General features: G+C 31.7%; 1 protein-coding gene and 1 long non-coding RNA gene across 2 annotated transcripts; both read right to left on the reverse strand.

Annotated features, from left to right (window-relative positions):
• Positions 1–1,137: 1,137 nt before the first annotated feature.
• Positions 1,138–15,461, reverse strand: LOC111903573 (LEAF RUST 10 DISEASE-RESISTANCE LOCUS RECEPTOR-LIKE PROTEIN KINASE-like 2.1). Its single transcript, XM_023899341.3, has 3 exons — positions 14,660–15,461; positions 2,733–2,762; positions 1,138–2,497 (listed from the first exon to the last, which is right to left on the reverse strand). Exons 1-3 carry the CDS (start codon positions 15,420–15,422, stop codon positions 1,383–1,385), a joined length of 1,908 nt encoding a protein of 635 aa, XP_023755109.2. The 5' UTR covers positions 15,423–15,461; the 3' UTR covers positions 1,138–1,382.
• A 1,061-nt stretch (positions 15,462–16,522) lies between these two features.
• Positions 16,523–19,250, reverse strand: LOC111903574 (uncharacterized). The gene is made up of 2 exons (XR_002854220.2): positions 18,951–19,250; positions 16,523–17,022 (listed from the first exon to the last, which is right to left on the reverse strand). It is a non-coding gene; the product is annotated as an uncharacterized LOC111903574 (long non-coding RNA).
• Between the last annotated feature and the right edge of the window lie 3,972 nt (positions 19,251–23,222).

Consider the following 23,222-nt stretch of genomic DNA (forward strand, 5'->3'; position numbering starts at 1 on the left):
TTTGTTAGGGAACGTGTTGTGATTGATCATATGCGTGTTTTGCATGTTCCATCAACATATCAGTTTGTAGACATATTTACAAAGGGCTTACCTACTCAGTTATTGCTTAATTTTAGAGATAGTTTGAACATTAGAGATCCCCTAGTTCAAATTACGGGGGTGTGTTAAACAGATTATGCTTTTGGCTGTTTTATTTCCTTTTGTATAGTATAAGGGCCCTTGTGTATTATGTATCTTATTTATAGTACTCAATACACGACCCCTAATAGAGAGGTTTTCCACATATTTCATCATATATAAGAAGTTTCTACATAAAAAACTGATTTCCGTATTTTTAACCAACTAAAATTTATTATTTGCAACAAAATTTCAAGAATCGTTGTACAAAAACCAATCAGTATCAGAAAATTTGGAGCACATCGTTCACAAATGTGTGCATAATGACAGGTGGTTCAAGGAATTTCCATTCTTATTTTATAGTTTATTGTATAAATGTGTAAACAAGACTTCAAAATTTTGCTTGGTTTTGTTCTTTTATATATATATATATATATATATATATATAATATATATATATATATATATATATATATATATATATATATATATATATATATATATATTGGTTCTCCAAAAAACCAAATCTTTTTTTAAGTTCTAGAGCTTATTCTTTATCGAAAAAAATCCAAAATATCTAAATTCATAACTTAACATTGTGAATGTGAAAAATAATTTTCAGATTCACCGAGTGAATTTAGATTCATATTGTGAATTTTCAAAGATTTACATTGTGAATTTGACGAAAAGAAAAAGAAAATTCGAATTTTATGTCATTGGAAAAAAATACAAAGTTAAGAATTTCTGTATTTTTAGTTTTTTTTTTTTTGATAAAAAATAAGTTTTAAATGTTGAAAAAAAGATTGGTTCATTGGTTAATTATGGTTCTCTCTCTCTCTCTCTCTCTCTCTCTCTCTCTCTCTCTCTCTCTCTCTCTCTCTCTCTCTCTCTCTCTCTCTCTCTCTCTCTCTCTCTCTCTCTCTCTCTCTCTCTCTCTCTGTGTGTGTGTGTGTGTGTGTCTATATATATATATATATATATATATATATATTTCTGTTGTTTTGCTATCATATAATACTGTAATGACATGTTTTACAATACAACCTATGCAGGCTATTTTCACAATTGAAGATGTCGTAATGAACCACAAAAAGTGTTTGAAAAAAAACTTAAAGCATAGGAAGATACCTCCAATCGTTAGAAAATTATAAATTTTACATCACACTTTCCCTCTAAAGAAAATGTGGAGCTATCATATAAAAATACAGTTTGATTGTGTTAATATATCATGTCATTTGTGAAATACAGTACTCACCGCTCACTTCTTACGATGTGCTAAATGCGGTGGGTGGTGATCGTGGAGGAGAAGAAAAGAACGGTTTTGGTGGAATTGCCAATGCCTGCAACCTTCCTTCTAACATTTCAATCACTTCATTAATCGACGGCCTTTGCTTTGGATCAGTTTGTATACACCATAAACCAACTATTGTCATCTTTCTAGCATAATCATTTTCCTCTACACTTATTATACCATCTAATACGAATTCTTCCTTCTTTAGGCGGTTGTAAATCCAATAAGGAAAATATATCTCACTCGTATGCCCAGAACCAACACCAGCGTCAACATTTTTCCTTCCTCCAACCATTTCTAGTATCAACATCCCATAACTATAAACATCAGCCTTATGGGAGACTCCTCCAAAGCTTCTATTAAAAACTTCAGGGGCAATATACCCAATGGTGCCTCTAGCCTCAATCATGGAAACAATACTCTCTTTCCTAGAGTATAATTTTGCAAGCCCAAAATCTGCTATCTTAGGGCAAAAATCTTCGTCAAGGAGGATATTATGTGGCTTTATATCAAGATGCAAAATTCGAGTGTTGCAGCCACGATGCAAGTAGTCAAGACCTCGTGCTATTCCAAGGGCTACATCAAACAACTTCTGTACTCCTATATGCTCGCTTGTGTTTAGAGGAACATGACCATGTATAAACTTTTCTAATGATCCGTTTGGCATGAACTCATATACGAGAGCTCTTTTTTTAGAGTCAAAACAAAATCCCAAAAGAGTAACTATATTAATATGAGAAGTTCTACCAATGCTTGCAACTTCGTTTATAAATTCTTGTCCACTTGCTTTCAATGAGTTTAAAACTTTTACTGCCACAGGACGTCCATCCGATAGCTTTCCTTTAAACACGGTACCAAAACCTCCTTGTCCTAATTTGACTCTAAATGAATTTGTCATCTTCTTAATATGAGCATAAGTGTATCTTTTCGTACTTAAGGATCCATATTGTATGACAAAGGCCTCAACACTTTTTTCGTCCTCAGTTTGATGCTTAAATAATGCAACACAATTGCTTGGTGAGAATTTGCTAATGCAATATACTATGAGTACCAACGTAATCGTCATAAATGCTGATACAATTCCGAGAACTGCGACAAAGAAAAAGTTTATTGTTTTAGTTAAAACACCTAGAAAACCTTCTAATCTTATAATAACTTTAATGCCAAGCCAACAACATGTGTCCACAAACATTGTCTTTTTTTTCCTTTTCGAATTTCTTTTGAGGATACAAATACTTTTAGTTTCGGCAACATAAATCTCCAATGACGACAACCTTTTTGTAAATCCTAAATTAAATCATATAAGATAATTGTAAAAACTTACCAAGTTTTAACGTCCAATTAGTTCCGGACCCTGCAAAACCAACAAAAAAGTTATATTAGTTCTTGCTTACTACAACATGAAATGTTCTTTCCTTAATTCTTTTTAGACACATACAGATTACCTTTGGTTTATTACCTTTTTAGAAGGAATAGTTCGTATGTCCCACATTAGCTAGATATTGCCCCATATGTCTCATATGTCTGATATATGTAGAATTACTAGTTTGGTCTCCAAAAAACACCTTGTGGAGTGAGGGTAAAGTCCGACATATATAGTGACATATAGGACCTTGTCGCATTGATGTGTGCTACACTAACATCAATGACCAATTTATGTTTGATGAAGGTGGGTCCTCTAACCCACCTAATTTTTTACATTATATAGATTTATTTAATAAAATAATTATGACCCAACTTACAAATTTTGAGTGAACTACCTCATATTTAGAAGGAACAAAAAATTTTAGAAGCCTAAAATTTATATTTCAATACCCAATCAAATAGCGGATCCATGTCTAGTAAGCTAAAAAAACAATGGCCTATTAAAAATTTGTAATTAAACAGAAAAGGGAAAAAAATATGGAAAATTAAAACGATTTTGAAGGTTGTTGTGAATGTGATTGATGCACTAAACACTCTCAGCGCCATCAACCAACCGACTCATGTCGGCCGCCTGCCTGCCTTATTCCTACAACACCACCGACTGACCAGACTCACACTCCGACAGATTTGTACAATTCTCAATTCAAAATTGTACTATTTTTGCCATTGGTTTAAGGTCTTTGTAACTTTGTTTAATTACGTTTCAATTAATCACATCTAATGTTCATTCTTAATTGAATTTTTTTACCGATTCATTGAGGTTGGCCATTTTGTTAATGTATTTGATAAATGACAATTGTTTATTGTTTTCCAAGTTCCAAATTCCAAGACCTTTATTATTTGATTAAAAGAGGCTATTTTCTTAATGCATTTGACAATTTGAAAATACATTTTTCATTTTTTGGTCTTTGTTTAAAACTTTTTTTAAAATTCACTTCCAAATTCGAAACCTTTGATAAGTTCACACTAACATGGGCGAATTTGTCAATGATTTTGGCAACTGGTTCTTTTAACTTTTTTAATTACATTCACTTCCAAGTTTTAGAATTGTGTTAGTTAATTGTCATTTGTTTTAGAAATTAAAATAAAAAATGTCATTATTAAAGTTTTTTTAAATGAATGATAAATAAAAGTAGAAGAAGATAATGATCAACATAAACATATAAAAGTTGGTTTAAGTTCACAAGTTGTTGACATAACGACCAAGTATGAAACTTTATCATGTGAATTAGAGAGATTGAAATTAAAAGAGCATACTAGCAAAAGTAATACTTTTTATTTTTGTTTTTTTTACATTTTATATCATGTTAATATGACATGAACCGGACCCGCAAGTAGTTTTTTTTATTATTTTTTTTTTCATTTTCTGTCGGTTTCAATTAAATCGTGAACCATGTGATTTATAGTTCCAGACTCGCCACTGACTAACACCACTCAGACGAAGACTCTATCTGAGGATCGACAATCATTTGCTATGCTGGTGGTGTTGTATGTTGAATCTAATAACGTGTAAGATATACGTGGAGTCTTTGGATTATCTCCAAAAGAACCTTACGAAGAGAGAGAAACTCCAACATATATAATGGCATATCGGAATGCGTCTTACCGATATTGGATACACTAACATGGAGTCTACCCTCTCTATAAGGGATCTTTTGGAGAGTAAAACCATGAACTCCACATATATCTTACACAATATTAGACCGAAAGCTAGCTCCTCATGGCTTATAACCTCGTAGCCTATTCTATGAAGGAGTATTAGTGTGTTCCACATCGGCTAGACACATTCTCATATGTCTCTATATATGTTAAACTCTACCCTATCTCAATGAGGCTCTTTTGAAGAGTAAAACATGGACTCTCTCTCTCTCTCTCTCTCTCTCTATATATATATATATATATATATATATATATATATATATATATATATATATATATATATATATATATCTTAAAATTTTACTATCTTAAAACCCATTATGTTAGAAAGACGAGTTTACCTATTTTCCAAAATTGGGTTTTTCCAAAGTTTGAAAAAAATATATGAACATTATACATTCATAAAAGGGTAAATGGTTATACATTTTTGTTTTCTATTGTCGTATCTTTGTGTTGGCATATTAAATGTCCAAATTTTAACTCAAATGAATGATAAACTAATCGCCAAAGTATGCTTATTAAAAGGGTTGGTTAAGTGGTATAATGGCTTTTGAACCATCCAACATTGGTGGACGAGTGAAAAATAAGTGGATTTATATGTATATAGATTCTAATGATCGTAAAACTTCATTCACCTTAAATTTCACCTAAACATGGGAGTGTGGCATGCATGCACATATGTGTGTTATGGATCCGAATAACATGATCAAATCCCCATAAAGTGCAGAAGGTTGGTTGCTCTTATCGTTGTAATGTTGAAATACTATGCAATCTAAGTATAAATTATGTGCAACTAAACCTAGTTTCGTTGAGATTTTCATTCGTATCTACCATTTCTAGAATAGAAAGGTACACATGCTTTGTTATAATGGTAGGGAAGACATGTTCTAGTGAAGAAGTGTGAATATTATATACTCGAGTGGAGAAGTGTATACATGCTCATGTGAAGATCGAGTGAAGAAGTGTAAGACCAAATGGTATATTAACATGTTTGGCTAACAATTATAATGGCGCATATCGAAAACAGTCTTGGGGTTCAACAACATGGCGGACATTCTAAGAAACCTAATTCAATATAAAAACAGAGTGAACTACAAAAATAGTCCATGTGATTGTCATTTTTTGTGGTTTCAATCCAAAAAAACTTTGGTATTGCATTAGTTGTCCAAATTTGAATATTTTAGTGATTTTGATCCCTACCAACATAAAATGACTTTTATACCCCTAAAATTTGTTTTCTCCAAAATATGAAATTGTTTTAATACTTAAGTTTATTAGAAACTAAATGAGGCCCACTATACCCACTCACCCTCTCACTTTTTCTGAATCAAACAATGACAAAAGTCAAGAAAACACCACCTCATCTCACTTCCCTCCAATATAATCTAATGGCCATTTCAAAACGTTGAAGCAACGAAATTAGTTATACACTACCATATTAATTATATCTAGTACATGATATATCAACTCTATTTTTTCAGTCCCTCATTTTCTGAATTGTTATTCTTGGATGATCCAAATGAAATCATACGTACCTAGTGGGATGTGAGCAATGGAATGCAATGAAATGGTGTTGAAGGTGTTGGCGACGGGGATGGTGGCTATGTGTATGATAGAGGATGATGGTGGAGGTAATGGTGGAAGAAGGGTTCAACCCAAAAATAGGTGTATGGTCTACACTTATTTTTCTTATTACTTTATAGGTGCTAGGATGGTGGGTTGTGTAGGCTAGGATGGAGAAATAAGCATGGTGTTAGGGTAGCTTAATGGTGGTGTTTGGTTGTGATGAAGATCGCTGAAGGAGGTATAATAAGGGTATGGTGGTGATGGAGAAGGGTTAAGGTTGTGGGTTGTGGTTCCTAAAGATGATGGAGGTGGATCCTTTTAGTTCCAAAAAATCCCCAAAAAATTTCAAAGTCAACAAAACTCATCGGAAAAGATGACCAGAACCTCATCGGAGCTATTAAATATGTCAAAGACCGTCAAATACGTCGGAGACCGACTAAACCTATGATTGTATGTCATAAGGATGTTTTTTGAATAATACAACAAGTTCAATGGGAAAATATGGAAAAAAATCAATAACAAAATTAATTACTAAATACGTACAAATCAAAAATATATTATCATTTTAAGTCATTATCCTATAATGTCATTTTCTTGGGTCCTGTTGCTTTGCCACCCCCTCACCTGTTTCTATTCACTTTATGTCCAATCCAAATGTCATTTTTTCTATTATTTCATTCTTTTTCTTTAATTGCATTTTTAATATATATATATATATATATATATATATATATATATATATATATATATATATATATATATATATATATATATATATATATATATATTGTTTAGTGTTTTTTTAATATTTTATGTTTTAAGTATTTTAATTTTTTGGTCCTTAAAAAATAACTTATATTTATTTGCAATGTTTGAGAATTTAATTGCAATGTTGATTAAGTATTTACGGTTGTCTTTTTATTTGTAATAATATTTATTAAAATATATATTTATTTAATTATAGATTTAATATATATATATATATATATATATATATATATATATATATATATATATATATATATATATATATATATATATATAGGTTCAGGTTCATTTGAGACCATTCTAATTTTGTGAAACCGTGAGACCAAATTTAAAAATACTTGTAAAATGCAAAATAAATGGAAAAATCCAAAAATTCTTTTTTTTAAATATTATTTTCGGAACTTGAATTAACTAAAAAAAATAATAAATAAATAAAAATAAAATAAAATAAGATCCCTTTTTTTTTAAAATACGTGAAATATTCTAAATAGAATATTACACTGACATATTCTAAAAAATAATTTTAAAATGCAAAATAAATGGAAAAATCTAAAAATTCTTTATTTAAATATTATTTTCTGAACTTGAATTAACTAAAAAAAATAAAAAAAAAAATCCTTTTTTTTTTTTGAAAAATACGTGAAATATTCTAAATAGAATATTGGGTAAATTACACCAATCATCCCTCGTGCACATGTCAAAAAGCGTGTTTAGTCCCTATTTTCAAAAATTAACTCGGACTGTCCCTCGTTTGTTTAAAACTTGCACACTTCATCCCTTTGGATATACCATTTTACCCTTAATAATTTATTTATTAATTTTCTTTTATTTATTTATCATTTTTAAATTAAAGAAAAAGAAAAAAAAAAAAAAAAAAAAACTTCCTACTAACCCGCCCCTCTCGTTTCCCTTTCCCCTGTTTGCCTTCGTCCCCAACTCCCTTAAAACAAAAATGGCAGACTACTCTACATCTCTCTGCTCCGGCGCCGATTCTCCTCCGTCTCTCACTACTTTTCCGGCGAGAGAAGTTGATAAAGATGAGGTCTTGGTAAACGATTAAAGACATGGAAGATTGGAGTCACTGGTTGAGATCTAAAACCCCAAAATCTTTTGCTAGACGACGATTGAAATCTGAAAATCTATGATTTCAGACCGTCGACGTCGTCGGATTCACAAAAGGACAGAACTTTTGCATCGGTAATCGTTCGCCAGAAAGGCTACGACTGATCGAAGGTGGACAACATGGAACTTCGGCGTCACTGCGTGTGGAATTCCGTTGTGTACACTCCCTAATTGAACTTTCGCACCAGAAATTTGAAAATCTCTGATTTCAAACCTTAACTTCACCGGCCAACAGAACTTCATCCATATCTGAAACCAATGCTTCGTTTTCCAAAATCGCATAAGATTCAGATGAGCAAAACACAACAACTTATGATTTTTTCATTAGGGATTTTGGTTTTGGATTTGACTTTGAATTTGCAGGTTTGATTTTGGATTTACATTTGAATTTGAGGTTATATTTTGGTTTTGGGTTTGATTTGTATATTGGATTTATGTTTCGCATTTGAGTAGCAGCTTCAAGTTTATAGATAGAGATGGTGACCGGAGCTGTTACCAGGGACTAAGACTATGGACGGAGATGATGACCGGAGGTGGTGTCGGGAACCAGATTTATTAACGAAGATGGAGATCGGGATCTTGAAGAACATTAAATGAATTGGAAAGGAAATAAAGAGATGAAATGGGTCATAATATTTATCTTTTTTTAATTAAAAATAATAAGAACATTAAATTAATTGGAAAAGAAATACCAAAAGGGCATAATAGTCATTTCATGTATTGTAAGGGATGAAGAGTGCAAAATTAAATTAATGAGGAATGAATCGTGCAAGTTTTAACCAAAGAAGGGATGGTCCGAGTTAATTTTTGAAAATAGAGACTAAACACGCTTTTTGGCATGTGCACGAGGGACGATTGGTGTAATTTACCCTAGAATATTACATTGTACATATTCTAAAAATAATTTTAAAATGCAAAATAAATGGAAAAATCAAAAAATTCTTTTTTTAAATATTATTTTTGGAACTTGAATTAACTAAAAAAATTAAAAATAAAAATAAAATAAATAAAAAAAATGCATCTCACGGTCACACAAAATTAGGCCGTCTCACATGAACCTAACCCTATATATATATATATATATATATATATATATATATATATATATATATATATATATATATATATATATATATATATATATATATATATATATATATATATATATATATATATATATATATATATATATAAAGTGAATATACTTAACAATTTTATATAAGTTTAGGTACCTAACCACATCATACTACGTAATTTTGTATCATATTTGCATTGTAACCACCCAAAGTTCTTAAAATTCAACCTCATAACTTGGTTGCTTCCAAAATCTTTGGACTTTCACCATTATTTTCCTTCTAATGACGTCTTTCTATCGGAGACCCCCTGGTGGGCTTCATATCCTACCGTTACAAATCAAATGGTGTAGGAAGAATATAATGGTAAATGTCTAAAAATCTTGGAATTAAATCAAGTTAAGGGTTGAAGTTTAAGAACCTTAGACGATTGCAATGGAAATATAATGCAAAACAATGTAATATAATGTGGTTAGGTACCTAAGCTTATATAAGGTTGTTAGGTATATTCACTTACCTCTATATATATATATATATAATAACAAAACATTCAATCAATCGATAGGGAGGGGATAATAAATAGGAAGGGGGTAGCGGATTACCTAAACCTTATTTTCTTTTCATGTAGACCTATAGATTTTATGACACCACGAGTGATCTCCGCGTTGACGCAATCATCATTATTTGTCAAAATAACATTCAACATTTTTTCGTCAAAATAATATAATATTTATTGGAACATTATTATATAGATCTATAGACTTTAAGGTACCAAGTAACGACCTTCACCTTGACACATTCAATCATTAAAATAATATTCTTTTTTTCCTCAAAATAATTTAAATTTATAATAACATAATTCAAAATTTAAGTATACTATATACATTTAGTGTAAGGTTGCCAGAAATGACACATAGTAAGGGTGAGCATTTGGACTGGTGGACCGGACCGGACAGGACCTTTTTTTGGACACTCGGGCCGGTTCTCGGTGCTTAGATTTCTATCCGGTCCGGTCTGGTTTTTTTTCCGGTTCGGTCCGGTTTTTACCGGGTTTAGAACCGGTTGGACATGTTTAAAGTTTATGTGATATTTTTTAAACACCCATAACTCATTCATTTTAAATCGGATTGACCTGCGGTTTTTTCCAACATTTAGTTTACAGTTTGTAGATGAATTTAGACTATAATTTTGTTTATTTTGGTATATATCCACTGAGTTACAATCCTTCAAAATAGAGCTATCAAAGCTGAAAAAATTCAGTTTTTCAGCAAGATTTTGTAATCTGTGACATTTTTTAAACACTCATAATTCATTCGTTTTAAGCCGGATTGACCTCTGGTTTTTTCCAACATTTAGTTTACAATTTGTAGATGAATTTAGACTATAATTTTGTTTATTTTGGTATATATCCACTGAGTTATAATCCTTCAAAGTAGAGCTATCAAAGCTGAAATATTTTAATTTTTTAACTATTATTTTAGACTATAATTCTGAATTTTATGTATTTTTGACAGATAAATCATATGAAAGGGATCTTGGTGAACTTGAATTTTTATATTAGTTGCTTTTATTTGGAAAATTAATTTTGTAAGTTATAATATTATAACATCAATGTAGATTAGTTATGCATGAAATGGAAATGTAATCATTTTTACAAGTTGCATCATATCAAACCTAATAACATATTCGTTTTAACGAGTTCTATCAAACCCAAAAACTTATTTTAACGACTTGTAATCTATGGAATTAAAGTTGTACCGGTCCAAACGGGTCCAAGAACCGGAAAACCCGGACACGACTCATCTAGTCCGGTCCACGATCTACAATATTCTCCAAAACCAGTCCGGTCCAAGAACCGGTTTGATCCAAATGCGCACCTCTAGCACATAGCGTGTTTTGCAATTACTTATAATTAATTTTTTTCTTCAGGTATGTTCATGAAATATCAAAGTTAATTGTACACTCAATGATTTTGAATCCCTATTTGATCACACATCAAACATCTCAATTTTAAAGAAATACGTTCATTTTTCTAATTCTTTTGTTCGTTTAGTTTACTTAACTATGCAGTAACATTCTCATATTAGTAATTCATAAGTTCATTATAGTCATACGCAATTTTAAAGAAATATGTTCATAATTGTAATTCTTAACTCGTAGTTGTAACTGTTAACTTCATTACAGTCTAGTACATATCCTATTATTAATTACAAATTGAGATTTCTCTTTATCTACTCAAGCATCCATATAAATGATTTTTATAAAATTGTCAACAAAGTAAGTTGATGGATTACTCGATGCAGAAAAACTCAAACAAATACAAGTTTGGTAAAATAATATAAAACGTTTTTGAAGATATCAACCCACCGTTTGTTCATATTTGTTCCTCTCAATGTCTTATTCAGCTTTGATCCTTATTTAACATTCTTCGTTGTAACTACTTTACGTATAACTTCGTCATTGTTATTTTTGATCAACTGCTAAAAACTCTAACGAAATAATCAAAGAAATTTGAGCTAGGCGACAAACTGAGCCGCATACCAAGAGGGAAACACCATCGGGGCAAATGCCAAGAAGGGTTATGGAGACCAAGGAATTCGAATCGGACCAACACGACCCACCGGAGGACTGACACTGGGAGCAAATTCCGCCGCCGTCCACCCTGTACTCCATCTGAAAACCCATCGACAACAACTCATGCAACGGCGTTGTTTCACTCCGATTAAAACCCTCAAACGTTGTCCTCAAAACCGGCACTCCAATCACACACTCACATCCCTCCCCTACAACAATTGATCGATTCCCAATGAAACTAAGTCTCCCATCTTCATTACCATTTACCAGAACAATTAAACATGTTCCTATTTGGAATCGACCTAACAACATCTTCCAGACAAAAAAAGTATAGCCTAGCAAAAGAGATCCATCAGGAACGTAACTAAAAAAAGTGGATTGAAACGTGGTATCGGTAAGCGATTTATTCGGTTTCAATGAACAAGCATTCGGTTGAGTACCCTCCCAGAGATCATCACGGGCAAGGGTGAGTTTAGTATTGTTTACCGATGCAGAATGTTGTGTTGATGATTTGGAGTGGTGATGTTGTGGGTATACGCACTTTTTAATGGTTGTGTAGGTGATGGGTGGCATCCACCATATTAGGTCGGACGGTGTGGGCAAGGGAAGGAGTGCGGGAGTTCTTCCTGCTCTCCGGAACACCCCACTGTCGGTGCGGGAATGGTGGTGCCAAATGAAGTGAGAAGGTTGGCAAGTACTACCAGTCGGGACATGGTCATATGAAGTGAGAATGTTGCAACACGTAATGTATGCATTCATCATATTACATAATATGATTTTTGAAGATGAAGGAAGAGCGATATTTCTATAAAAAATAAAAAAAATAAAAAAACGAAGTTTTGTCAAATGTCGAAAAAGCAGTCGTTGATACGCAAGAGTATAGGGCAAATAGAAGAGAACCACATAATCATGACATTCATTACGTCATTCGTGCTGATTTTGTGGAGCATGTTTATAAGGCTTATATTCAACCACCGACAGAGTATTGACACGATGATTTGTTTGACGAATCAAATGATGGTTCGGATATATTCGTCGAGAGCGAGGACTCGGATGACGAAAATGACATTGATGAGAACGACAATAACGATGAGGTCGATGCCGAGGACAGTGATTACGAGTGGTGTATTTTGTTTTTTTTAATTGAGATATTAATTATGTTTTCTAGGTTTTAGTTTTTTAATATTTGTTGTTCTCTAGTAGTTTTTTTATTTTATTTTTGATATTGCTTATTTTAATGTATCTTTTAATGTTATTTTTAATTAATGAATTGGTTTTCATTTTTAATTAAAATTTATAAATCATCAAAATCAATTAATTTTATTTAACAAAAAACAAAAACAAAAAATAAAAAATTTTCCTTGATTTTTGGTGAGAGAAAAAAAAGCGGAAGAAAGGATCATGTGACATGGAAAAAATGAGGAGAGTTTCGACATCCACCTCGGTCTTAGTGGTGTAGGTACATCAGTTAGCCTAATACATAGGCGGATCTACTACGTTTCCCATGGTAGCCCGGGATACCTCTAAAAAAAATTTAGTAGTGTAATTTTTTCTGAAATTTTTTTTTCTTAATGTGTATTACACCATTCTTTTTTGTCATGGATACTCATTTACTTACTGGGGATACCCCTTACATTGATCTGAATCCACCACTGATCTAATACTCCATGAATAACTGGATATAAAAAAAATTAATAATAATAAAAAAAAAACTCACACAAATAGGAGTTTGGTAAAATTATATAAAAGGTTTTTGTGGAGTTCTAACGCACCGTTTTGTTCATATTTGTACTCGACGTTGTTTAACATTCTTCGTTAGACAAGTAAGTTGGTAAACTATTAGTCATCGTTATTTTTTATCAACTGCAAATTAAAAAATCTACAGAAATATCAGTGAAAACTGAGCAACCGACAAATCTGAACAGCATACCAAGCGGGAAATTAACATCATCGAGCTAGGCAAATGCAAGAAGGGCTGGAGGAATCCAAATTGGACCAACACGTCCCACCGGAGCTCTCCCACCAGGAGAAATTTCTTCCGCCGTCCACCCTAAACTCCATTAAAAAACCCATCCAAAACAACTTCTCCAACGGCATCATTTCACTCCGGTTAAACTGATCATATGCAGTACTCGAAACGCTCACAACGCTCCACTACAGTAGTGCGTTGATTGTCAAAGAAACTATCGTCTTCCTCACCGGAACAATTAAATCTGTTCCTATTCGGAGTAGACCTAACCACATCCTCCAGACACGAAAAGTGTAACCCTAGAATCAGAGAATCATCGGGAACGTAACTAAACACAATGTACCGGAACGTGGTGTTGACGATTTGGAGAGTGGTGACGTTGTCTTCTCTGCAAGTAACCGAATCCCTCAAGACCACAGTAAGAAGGACGACCATTTCCCCAAAACGGATAGCTGATATATGAGATTGCCAGACCACAAGTGTAGAGCCCAGTTGAACAGTCATAAAATTGCTGGATGTTTGCGAGAGAAAGAATTGGGAATAGAATGAAGATGATGAGTAAAGGAAACATCGTCGAAAAGATGTAGAGGTTGAGATGAAGATTGGGCAGATAAATTGAAGGTATGGATGGTCAATAGAAGTGTGGTAGGCTGGTAGCTTGAAATTTCCATGGAGACGGATACTACTATTAAAAAAACGTCTAGCTTGCTAGTTTTGACTTTTCGTATCGTTGACTATTCAATTTTAACTTGAATTTAAAGTTTACGATAAATTATATGAAAATGGAATGGGTTATTAATATTATTATTAAAGTTAAATTTATTTATATAATAATAATTTTCTATTTTTTTTCTCATTTACATAATAAACATTGTAATTTAGAAGATATAAATATTAATTTTAATTTTAGCATCAAAAAAAAAAAGTCGGTTGAAACTACTAGTGTTATTAACTAGCAAAAGTTTTTTTCCAGATTATCCGATACAATTTTGCCACGTCCCACGGCTGATAATGTCTTCCGAAGATGTAAATTTGCTGTTTTAACAGGGGTAGATATGGAATTTAACATGAAGCGAGGAGTTTCAACGAAGGTACCTTTACAATGAGCCATAGTGATCGCACCACCGGAGCAAAAACACATTAACTCCGTCGTACTGTTATTATGACCGCAGCGCCCACCGGACTCCTCACACTTTTGGCAGTCCTCCATCCTCCCCCATTTTAGCTCAAATCCTTGTCTTAAGGCTCTACTGAACTCCGTCTCCAGCGCCATTGTTGAACTGAATACATCGAACACCGTTGTTACCACCTCATCATCGCAGGAGTACACAGTCCAACTGAAATTCTCCGGCTCGTAATTCAAATCATTAACGCACGACTTATTAGTAGAGGTACTCAAACACGGTATTTCTCTTGCAAAATCAGGTACTCCGGTGCAATTAAAGTGAAAACTTAGGTTAACGTTTTGCCCCCAGAAATTGAAAGGCATATCTCCCCAATCAATGCTATGGCGTACCCTCGGGCAGACGACGGCGGGGACGACGGGAGAAACGTCGTAGTCCACAAGGACAATACTCTTAGATTCGTAGTTTATGTTAGGGATATAATAAGAATCGCTTCCGAAATAAACAACTGGAACATTGTTGGAGCAATTGATCCCAAAACCTCCATAACCGCAAAACTGGGTAGGGGCTTCACTGTCGAGCCTCCAAAAAGGGTAACTGATTGTGAGGTTTGCGCAATTGTATGAAAGGCAGCTGGGGTAACGCGTATCATTAGATTGATCGGCCATGGAGATGAAGAAGAAGAAGGGGAAGAGGAGGAGAGAGAGGGAAAGCGAGTGGAGAAGGCAAGACATGGTTTTTGGAATGTTAAACTTGAAACAACGACTACAAACACTGGATTCTATTTATAACACGTGGTGAAGTGTGTTATTGCATTATTTATTTATTATTTATTATTATTATTATTTTTTTTTTTCTGGCGCGTCATATTTATCTGATAAGCTAGCTTATTTTTCGAACTTTTTTATGTTGTCGTGTTTGGTAAGCAAAAATAGTTTATAAACTAGGTTTTTGAAAAGCTACTTAGACTAGTCTTTTAAGAATTTTTTTTTTAATTTTTCAAATACAACCCTTAATTAATTATAAAAACATATACTCTTACATATATTTTTATGTAATTTTATATATAAAAAAAATTATTTATAAGCATGTTCTATGATATTGTACCCACACCTAAAGAGATTATATCATATTTTTTAATGCTTTAGATATGATAACTACATAGAATATTTATTGATAATTTTTGTATTCCCATATAAAAATTTCTAGTTCCGCTACTAGTTGGGGTAACTTAAATCAATTGATTGATCATCCATGGAAATGAAGAAAAGAGGGGAGAGGAGGAGGGATAGGGAAAGAGAGAGGAGAAGGTTCGACATGGTTTTTGGAATGTTGAAGAACAACTATAAAACACTCGGACTGTATTTATAACACAAGATAAAATTTTAGATTTGAGGGTTTCTCGTAAATTTCATACAAGACTAGGCTTTTACTTTTAGAGAGAGTTTCCACAAATTTGATTCGTCTACTGAAAAATGATACACACTTTTTGAAGTTTTTGGTTCATGTCGTTTGCGTTGTTATATTTGTTCTAAAATTGTCGATTCATTATTTTTAATATATTAAATTGTGAATTTAGTCAATGAGAAGATGCGTGGATGTGGTAGTATGTCACCCCAATATTATTTTTCTTTTTATTGTTCCCTCGTGAAAGTAATGGGATCACACTTTATATATATATATATATATATATATATATATATATATATATATATATAAAAGCATCTCTTAAAAAAGATATCTTAAAAACATATTATACACTATAAGATACAGCATTTCAATGCATCACAAATCCTACCCCACCCAAACCCCTCCCATTCACACACATACAAAATAAAAAGAAAATAAAAACATGGATAAGTATACAAGATATCATTATATAGCATACAATACATACATATAAATATAATACAAAAAAAAAATAAAAGCTTAACAGAAAAGGTGATTTGTTTGACAATACAACACTTCCCCAAGATTGTTATCTTATAGCCTTTCCCCTATGTTACTATCTAATCCAATGGAGGATATTACATCTTAACATTAAGAGGATGAATCAAAGGATGGATTTTAAACAAACAAACATTTCACACGGATCAGTGGTGGTTTTTACCTACTTTAAAACCAGAAGACCCATAACCATTTTTATACTCCTCATCTTCTCTCTTATATCTCTTTCTCCCTCTCTTTTTCCCAGAAGTAGCTTCACCACTTTATATTTTTTTTGATAACCATCTACATTGGCCTTTCTCCTTGTGCCATATTTTCGATAATATAGTTGAAGCCAGGTAATGGTTTGTTTGCACCTCTTTATCTCTTTCAAAGGTTTATCGTCTCCTAGAAAAATCAAATATTATCAACATGATTGCACATTGCTTCAATATATAAAAAATCATTTGTATCGTTTTTATTTTACACATGTAAAAATTAAAATGATATAAATGAACTTTTCAACAAATTATTACATGATTTTAAAACCATACACATGATATTCTCATTAGATGTAAATGATACAAATGAACTTTTCAACCGAAATAACTTTTAAACAAAATGAACTTTTAAACAAATGAATCTGTCATATAACTTTCTGCTAAATGAACTTTTCAAGAGATGTAGAATGATACAAATAAAAATTTTTAACAATTAAACTTTTCAATACTAATGTTACAGATAGCTTTTAAAAAATGAACTTTTCAACAATAACTTTTCAACAAATGAAATTTTCAACAGATGTAAGAGGATACAAATGAATTTTTTTAACAAATGGATTTTTCAACAAATTATTATTATTATTATTATTATTATTATTATTATTATTATTCTTTTTGCAATCAGTAAGTAAAAAAAAAAAAATCCGAATGAGCTTTTACAGGAATCCAAGAGTAATGTTATAGATTAATCAAGAAGTTATTATTACCTTTCAAGCATAATATCCTACATATGTATTTTCTTGAGCAAACATATGATGATTAGGAAATGATCGATTAAACATTATTCACATAAATCTCAATATTTCTAAGCTGGAACATGCTTCATAAAAATAAAAAATTTCAAAAAGCATTAACTCTACATCTAAATTAAAAAAGATTAAAAAAAACATGGACCAAAAGTGGTTGAATAATGAGCATCCATGCATAAGTATTTTTCCATTGGGGTTTGAAAAAAATAATAGGCTACCTTTACTTCAGATTTAGCACGGAGATTCGAAAAAACCAATGCATGTACTGATATTTTGGAGCATAAAAAAATTAAAAGAAAAAAAAGAGATGTTCCACATATTAAAGTGACTCTAATAGTCCCTTTTGGCTGTAATTTCTATACAAAAATAGTTGATCAAATATTAGTTAATAAATTACATCTCAAAAAATAGCTAACAACTTGCCTTTTTAAATTTTAATGTTGAAGATCTTATGGAAAAAAAATTAAAATAAAAAAAGAGGACAAGGAACAACAATAATAAAATTTTAATAATACAAATATATTTTTTGCTTAACTAATTTTTTAATATTGTATAGTGAACAAAGGTAATAGTTGGTGTTCTTGGAGCTGAAGGATCATAAGAAAAGTTCATCAATTTCTCCAAAGAGCAAGTTGGTGCAAGAAGGTACTAAACTAAATACTATCAAGAGATACGATTGTTGTTAATGTCCATTAGGAAACTTGATTTTTACCATCATTTGAGCAAAAACGAAGATACTTGTACTAATTTCCAAATGCTATATTACATGATTTATTTGTTTTCATGTTTGGGTAAAGGATAAAAAAAACATTGTAATTATACTAAAGTTCTAAAACATAAACCCACTAATAGAATGTGTAGATGAGTTGAAAATACCATCATCAAATATATGTGTAGATATAATAGCAAACTGTGACACCATAGGCATACCTCCACTTGCCTCCCAAAATCATACCAAATACATGAACAATTACATATCTAAATAGGAGAATATTAATGACGACTTTCAATAATGATTATCAATTTACCTTATTAGCACAAATAGTATATCAACAATTATGCATAGGATTTTACGAAAAGGAAAAGATCAATGAAAAAAAAATCAACATTTAAAAAGGTGGAGTTATTATCCATTTTCATATACACATCTAACCAGGAGCATATTGATGAAAAAAAATCAATAATGATTATAAATTTACCTTATTAGCACAAATAATATGTCAACAACTATAGACAATCTTTTACAAACAATATAAGATTAATGAAAAAAATCGATTATTAAGAAGGTAAAGTAATTATCGATTACCAAGATGTCGTCTGATTTTCAAACGAACCAATTCTCGACCTGATGAAGACGAAGGTCGAATCTTGAAGGATACGGTCTGATTTTCAAAGTTGAAGGTCGCATCTCCAATGATATGATGTTATTAGGGAATTTTCTGGTGTCAAAACCATGTCGGTGTAGAGACTGGCGATTAAACAAATAGAAATCATCACCGATGGGGAAGAGATACATAAGTAGAGGTAGGTACAGGAGGAATCGTGATCGATGGGGAAGAAGAAGAAAGAACAGATATTGTAGGTTAAAGTGCGGATTCGAAGAAAAAATTGGGTTAATTTATGGGCTCAAATTTATAAGTTTATTGGCTGAAATTTCAATTTTATTTGGATTGCAAAAGCCCAAGACATTACCATTAGTTTTTTTAAGATTTAATTATTTACGTTAATTTTTTTTATTCACTAATAACCAGCATATAATTATGGTCTTTTTAATCACATATTAAAATAGACCTAAATAGAAATTTAAACAATTATCTATTAAAAAAAATAAAAACTTGCGTATGATATGTTTCCTAAATAAATGGAAAGTGAATAAATAGTGTTTTTTTATATTATTGTTACGTATTATGTATTTTTTATTATTTATTTGATATTTTATAGAAAATGGATATGTATTTTGAAGTTCAGACCTTTCGTTCGTTCAAAGATGTAAATTGCTGGCATAATTTCAAGTGTGTTCGTATTGATTTGGTTTGGCGAGATGTTAAAAAAAACAGACTAATACTGCTTTTAATTGATAAATATGTAAGTTCCAATATTATTATTATTTATTTTATACTTAATTTAACTATTTATATAATTTACGCTTTATTTATATTTGTTCAACAATATTTTAATTTAGAGACAGAAAATGGTGGCTATTGTGCCTAGCTATTTGATGGAATTATATGAAAGGAGATGTATGACTGGAAATTTATATTCTATAAACCATTTTAAAGTCGAATGGACTCAAAATGACTACCCGCGGTATGAAGGATACATCATTGATGATGATGAGTGGATAATAGCTATCAATCAATATACACAGTTTACTTATCTTGAACCGGGTGTTGAAAACTCATTTCCAATTTATCCTATGGTTGCTTCCATTGAAAGTCTTGTAAGAATTATCATCAGCGAAGATTAATTGGTAAATTCACATTATACTAATATTTAATATTTAATCTATATGTCTAAAATATCTAAGTTTGTTTAATTAAATTATGGTTTACTTGTTGTTGGAAAAGTTATTACTGAAGGTCTTCTAGGATTTGATTGCACGTGCGAAATAGTTCTTCAAGACTAGTGGTAAGTTTTCTTATTATATATTATTATTAAAGAAATGAATCTTAGGTATAGTGAACTTGCCATTTTTTGACAGAATTAGTCCCTATACTATTGATGGGTTTCAAAGTTAGGAATAATAAATCTGGATGTCTTTTTAGCAACTTTGCTCCTCATTCTTTAGTCATTTTGACACTTTTGGTCATTGCAATCAATATTATTACACTTTTTAAGAACCTTTTAATATTTAAAGTTTGGCTACAAAACTTTAACGGTTTGACAACTTTGATCTCTTTTCTAAAAAGTTGTTAATTCATACCCCTTTAATTCTTTAGTCATTTTGACACTTCTGGTCCTTGCAGTCAAAACTTTTACATTTTTACATAAAAACATGAAAAAAAAAAAAAAAAAAAACGGTCCGGGGCAAAGCCCGGACTTTTCATCCTTGTACTTTCTACGTCTGTCATATTTATCAATTTGGAAACAACATAGAAAGCTTTTGCCCCCCACGTAGCGGGGGTAACCTTTCTAGTTATTATTATTATTGTTGTTGTTGTTACAATATTTCTTCGAAATTTTAACAGAGGTTTTGTAATTAACATGATTTTGTATCTTGCTCCTGCGTCATTACCTTATAACGCCGCCCATGCAATTAAAAACAGTTGGATCATATACGTATCTAATGTGAAACTCAATGCACGAGGTGGAAGTAAGTTTAAAATTATTATTTTCAATTATTAAACAAGTTAACTAATTTTATTATGTTAATTGATGGATTAATGTAAAAAAACATTTAAGCTAATTATCTATCTTCTACAAACATTTCGAGGGTTACTTTTCATCCGGATATGCCAGAAGCAGAAACTATTAGGAATATATATGGATGAATAGTTTATTTATTTTTATTTTGTATGTTTAAGTATTTGTAGACGAATGAATGAAGTACTGGACTATCTTTGGTAGTAATATAAATTTTTGATCTGTATTTAAGTGTCGAACATGTTGTGTTAAAAGGTTATATATATATAATACAAACTTGTCATTTATAAATAAAAATGTTGTGGTATATATATTGATTTTTCAGGTGTTACTACGCGGGTTGTTTAAATTGGATCCGGGTCTGACCCGGTGTATATAAAGCTAGTTATCCTTCACTTGTGCAGTTTAGTTGACAGATTCATTCTCTAAGTTTGTTCGCTATAGTTTTAGGGTTTGTATCAGAGGTTTCAGTTCGTATTCTTTTGATCTTGTTCTTGTTGTTCATTAGAGAGCTGAGAGTTATTGTAGTGAGGTTTTCCATGTAATCTGTATGATGAAAACCAACTGTTTCATATATAAATGAAATGTTGATGTTGGGAAATTATGTGTTTATGTTTTCGTACATGGTATCAGAGCTTTAGGGTTCTTCATCTTCGTGGTTGATGATCATCGAAGGTTTATATCTTCCATCGGTGTTCATCGAAGGCTACTTCATCTGAAGACGTCATAAGAGGTTGTTTCTACTTCCTATGTTCAGTTTCTTTTTTAGATCTGTTATTAGATCTGTTGATCGATCGTTATTTTCTGTTGATCGATCGTTTTTTCTTGTTATTGTTCTTCGATCTTGGTACTGTGAGTTTTTTGTGGTTTATTGCAGGTGGTTGAACCTGATCTGTATTCTGGCCGTGTAATAGTGGAACATCGGAACTCAAAATAAACGACACTCCATCAATCGATCAATCTGTTGTCTGAAATAACTCACTAGGGGTCGGATTTCATCACCGATCAACCCTATGTTGGGAACGGACAAACAGAGTCGGTTTGTTTTTCATCCCGTCTTATAAAGCACTGTGAGGATTTTCTTGTTCCTTTTCTCTCAATTATATTTAGTGATTGGAAGATCCTGGTGCTCTGTATACACCAATTAATTTTTCTTCCTTCTTCTTTGTTCGGTAGTTTTTTCTTTTGCGTTCTTGACTCTGTATTGACTGTCTTGGGCCCAAATAAACGTGGTGACCATCTGGACTTTAGGTCGATACATGAGTCTGTTTTTGTGTGTCTAATTGTTGTTCTGCTTCTCCTATTTGGCTGTTGTTGTACTTTGCTTCAGTCTTGAGTTTGTCTGTCTAATTGATTGATTGATAAGTTTTTTTAAATGGCTGGTTCTGCTGAATCTCCTAGTGGAAGTGGAAAGGATGATTCAATCTTTTTTGATGATCCTCTCTATGTCCATCCTTCTGATAATGCTACTACAACTATTATTAGTGTGAAATTGACGGGAAATGAAAATTTTCGTATTTGGAGAAGCTCCATGTCTAGGGCACTTAAAGCTAGAAACAAACTAGGTTTTGTAGATGGTACCTTTAAAAAGGATAATGTTGAAAAAACCAAAGAGTCTAAATGGGAAAGAGCTAATGCTGTTGTGTGTTCTTGGTTATTGTCTTCCATTAGTGAATCAATCTATGCTAGTCATGCTTATTCAGATAATGCTCAAGAAATTTGGGAAAATTTATTTGAAACATATAATAAAGCTGATGGGTCTGTTGTGTTCAATGTTCATCAAAGAATTAATTCTTTAAAACAAAATGGTATATCTGTTTCTGATTTCTTTAATAAACTTGATGCCTTATGGAAGGAGTTTGATGGTTTAACTAGTCTCACAGAATGTACTTGTGAGGCTGCAGCTAAACTAAATGATCACTCTAAACTAATGAAACTCATGCAATTTCTGAGTGGTTTAGATGAGTCTTATAATCAGGTTAAGAGTCATATATTGCTTATGGATCCACTTCCTAATGTGAAAACTGCTTTTTCAATTATATCTCGTGAAGAGTCCCTTCAAAGAAATGGATCTCTTTCTAATGACTCCCAATCTGGTTCTAAGAGTCAACCTAGTGCTTTTAATAGTAAATTCAACAATAAATTTTCTAATAATAAAAGCAAAGGTTCAAGCCTTCAATGTAAAAATTGTGGTCTAAAAGGACATACTGTTGAG

The sequence above is a fragment of the Lactuca sativa genome, chromosome 8, assembly GCF_002870075.4.
Source record: "Lactuca sativa cultivar Salinas chromosome 8, Lsat_Salinas_v11, whole genome shotgun sequence".
Classification (NCBI taxonomy): Eukaryota; Viridiplantae; Streptophyta; class Magnoliopsida; order Asterales; family Asteraceae; genus Lactuca; species Lactuca sativa.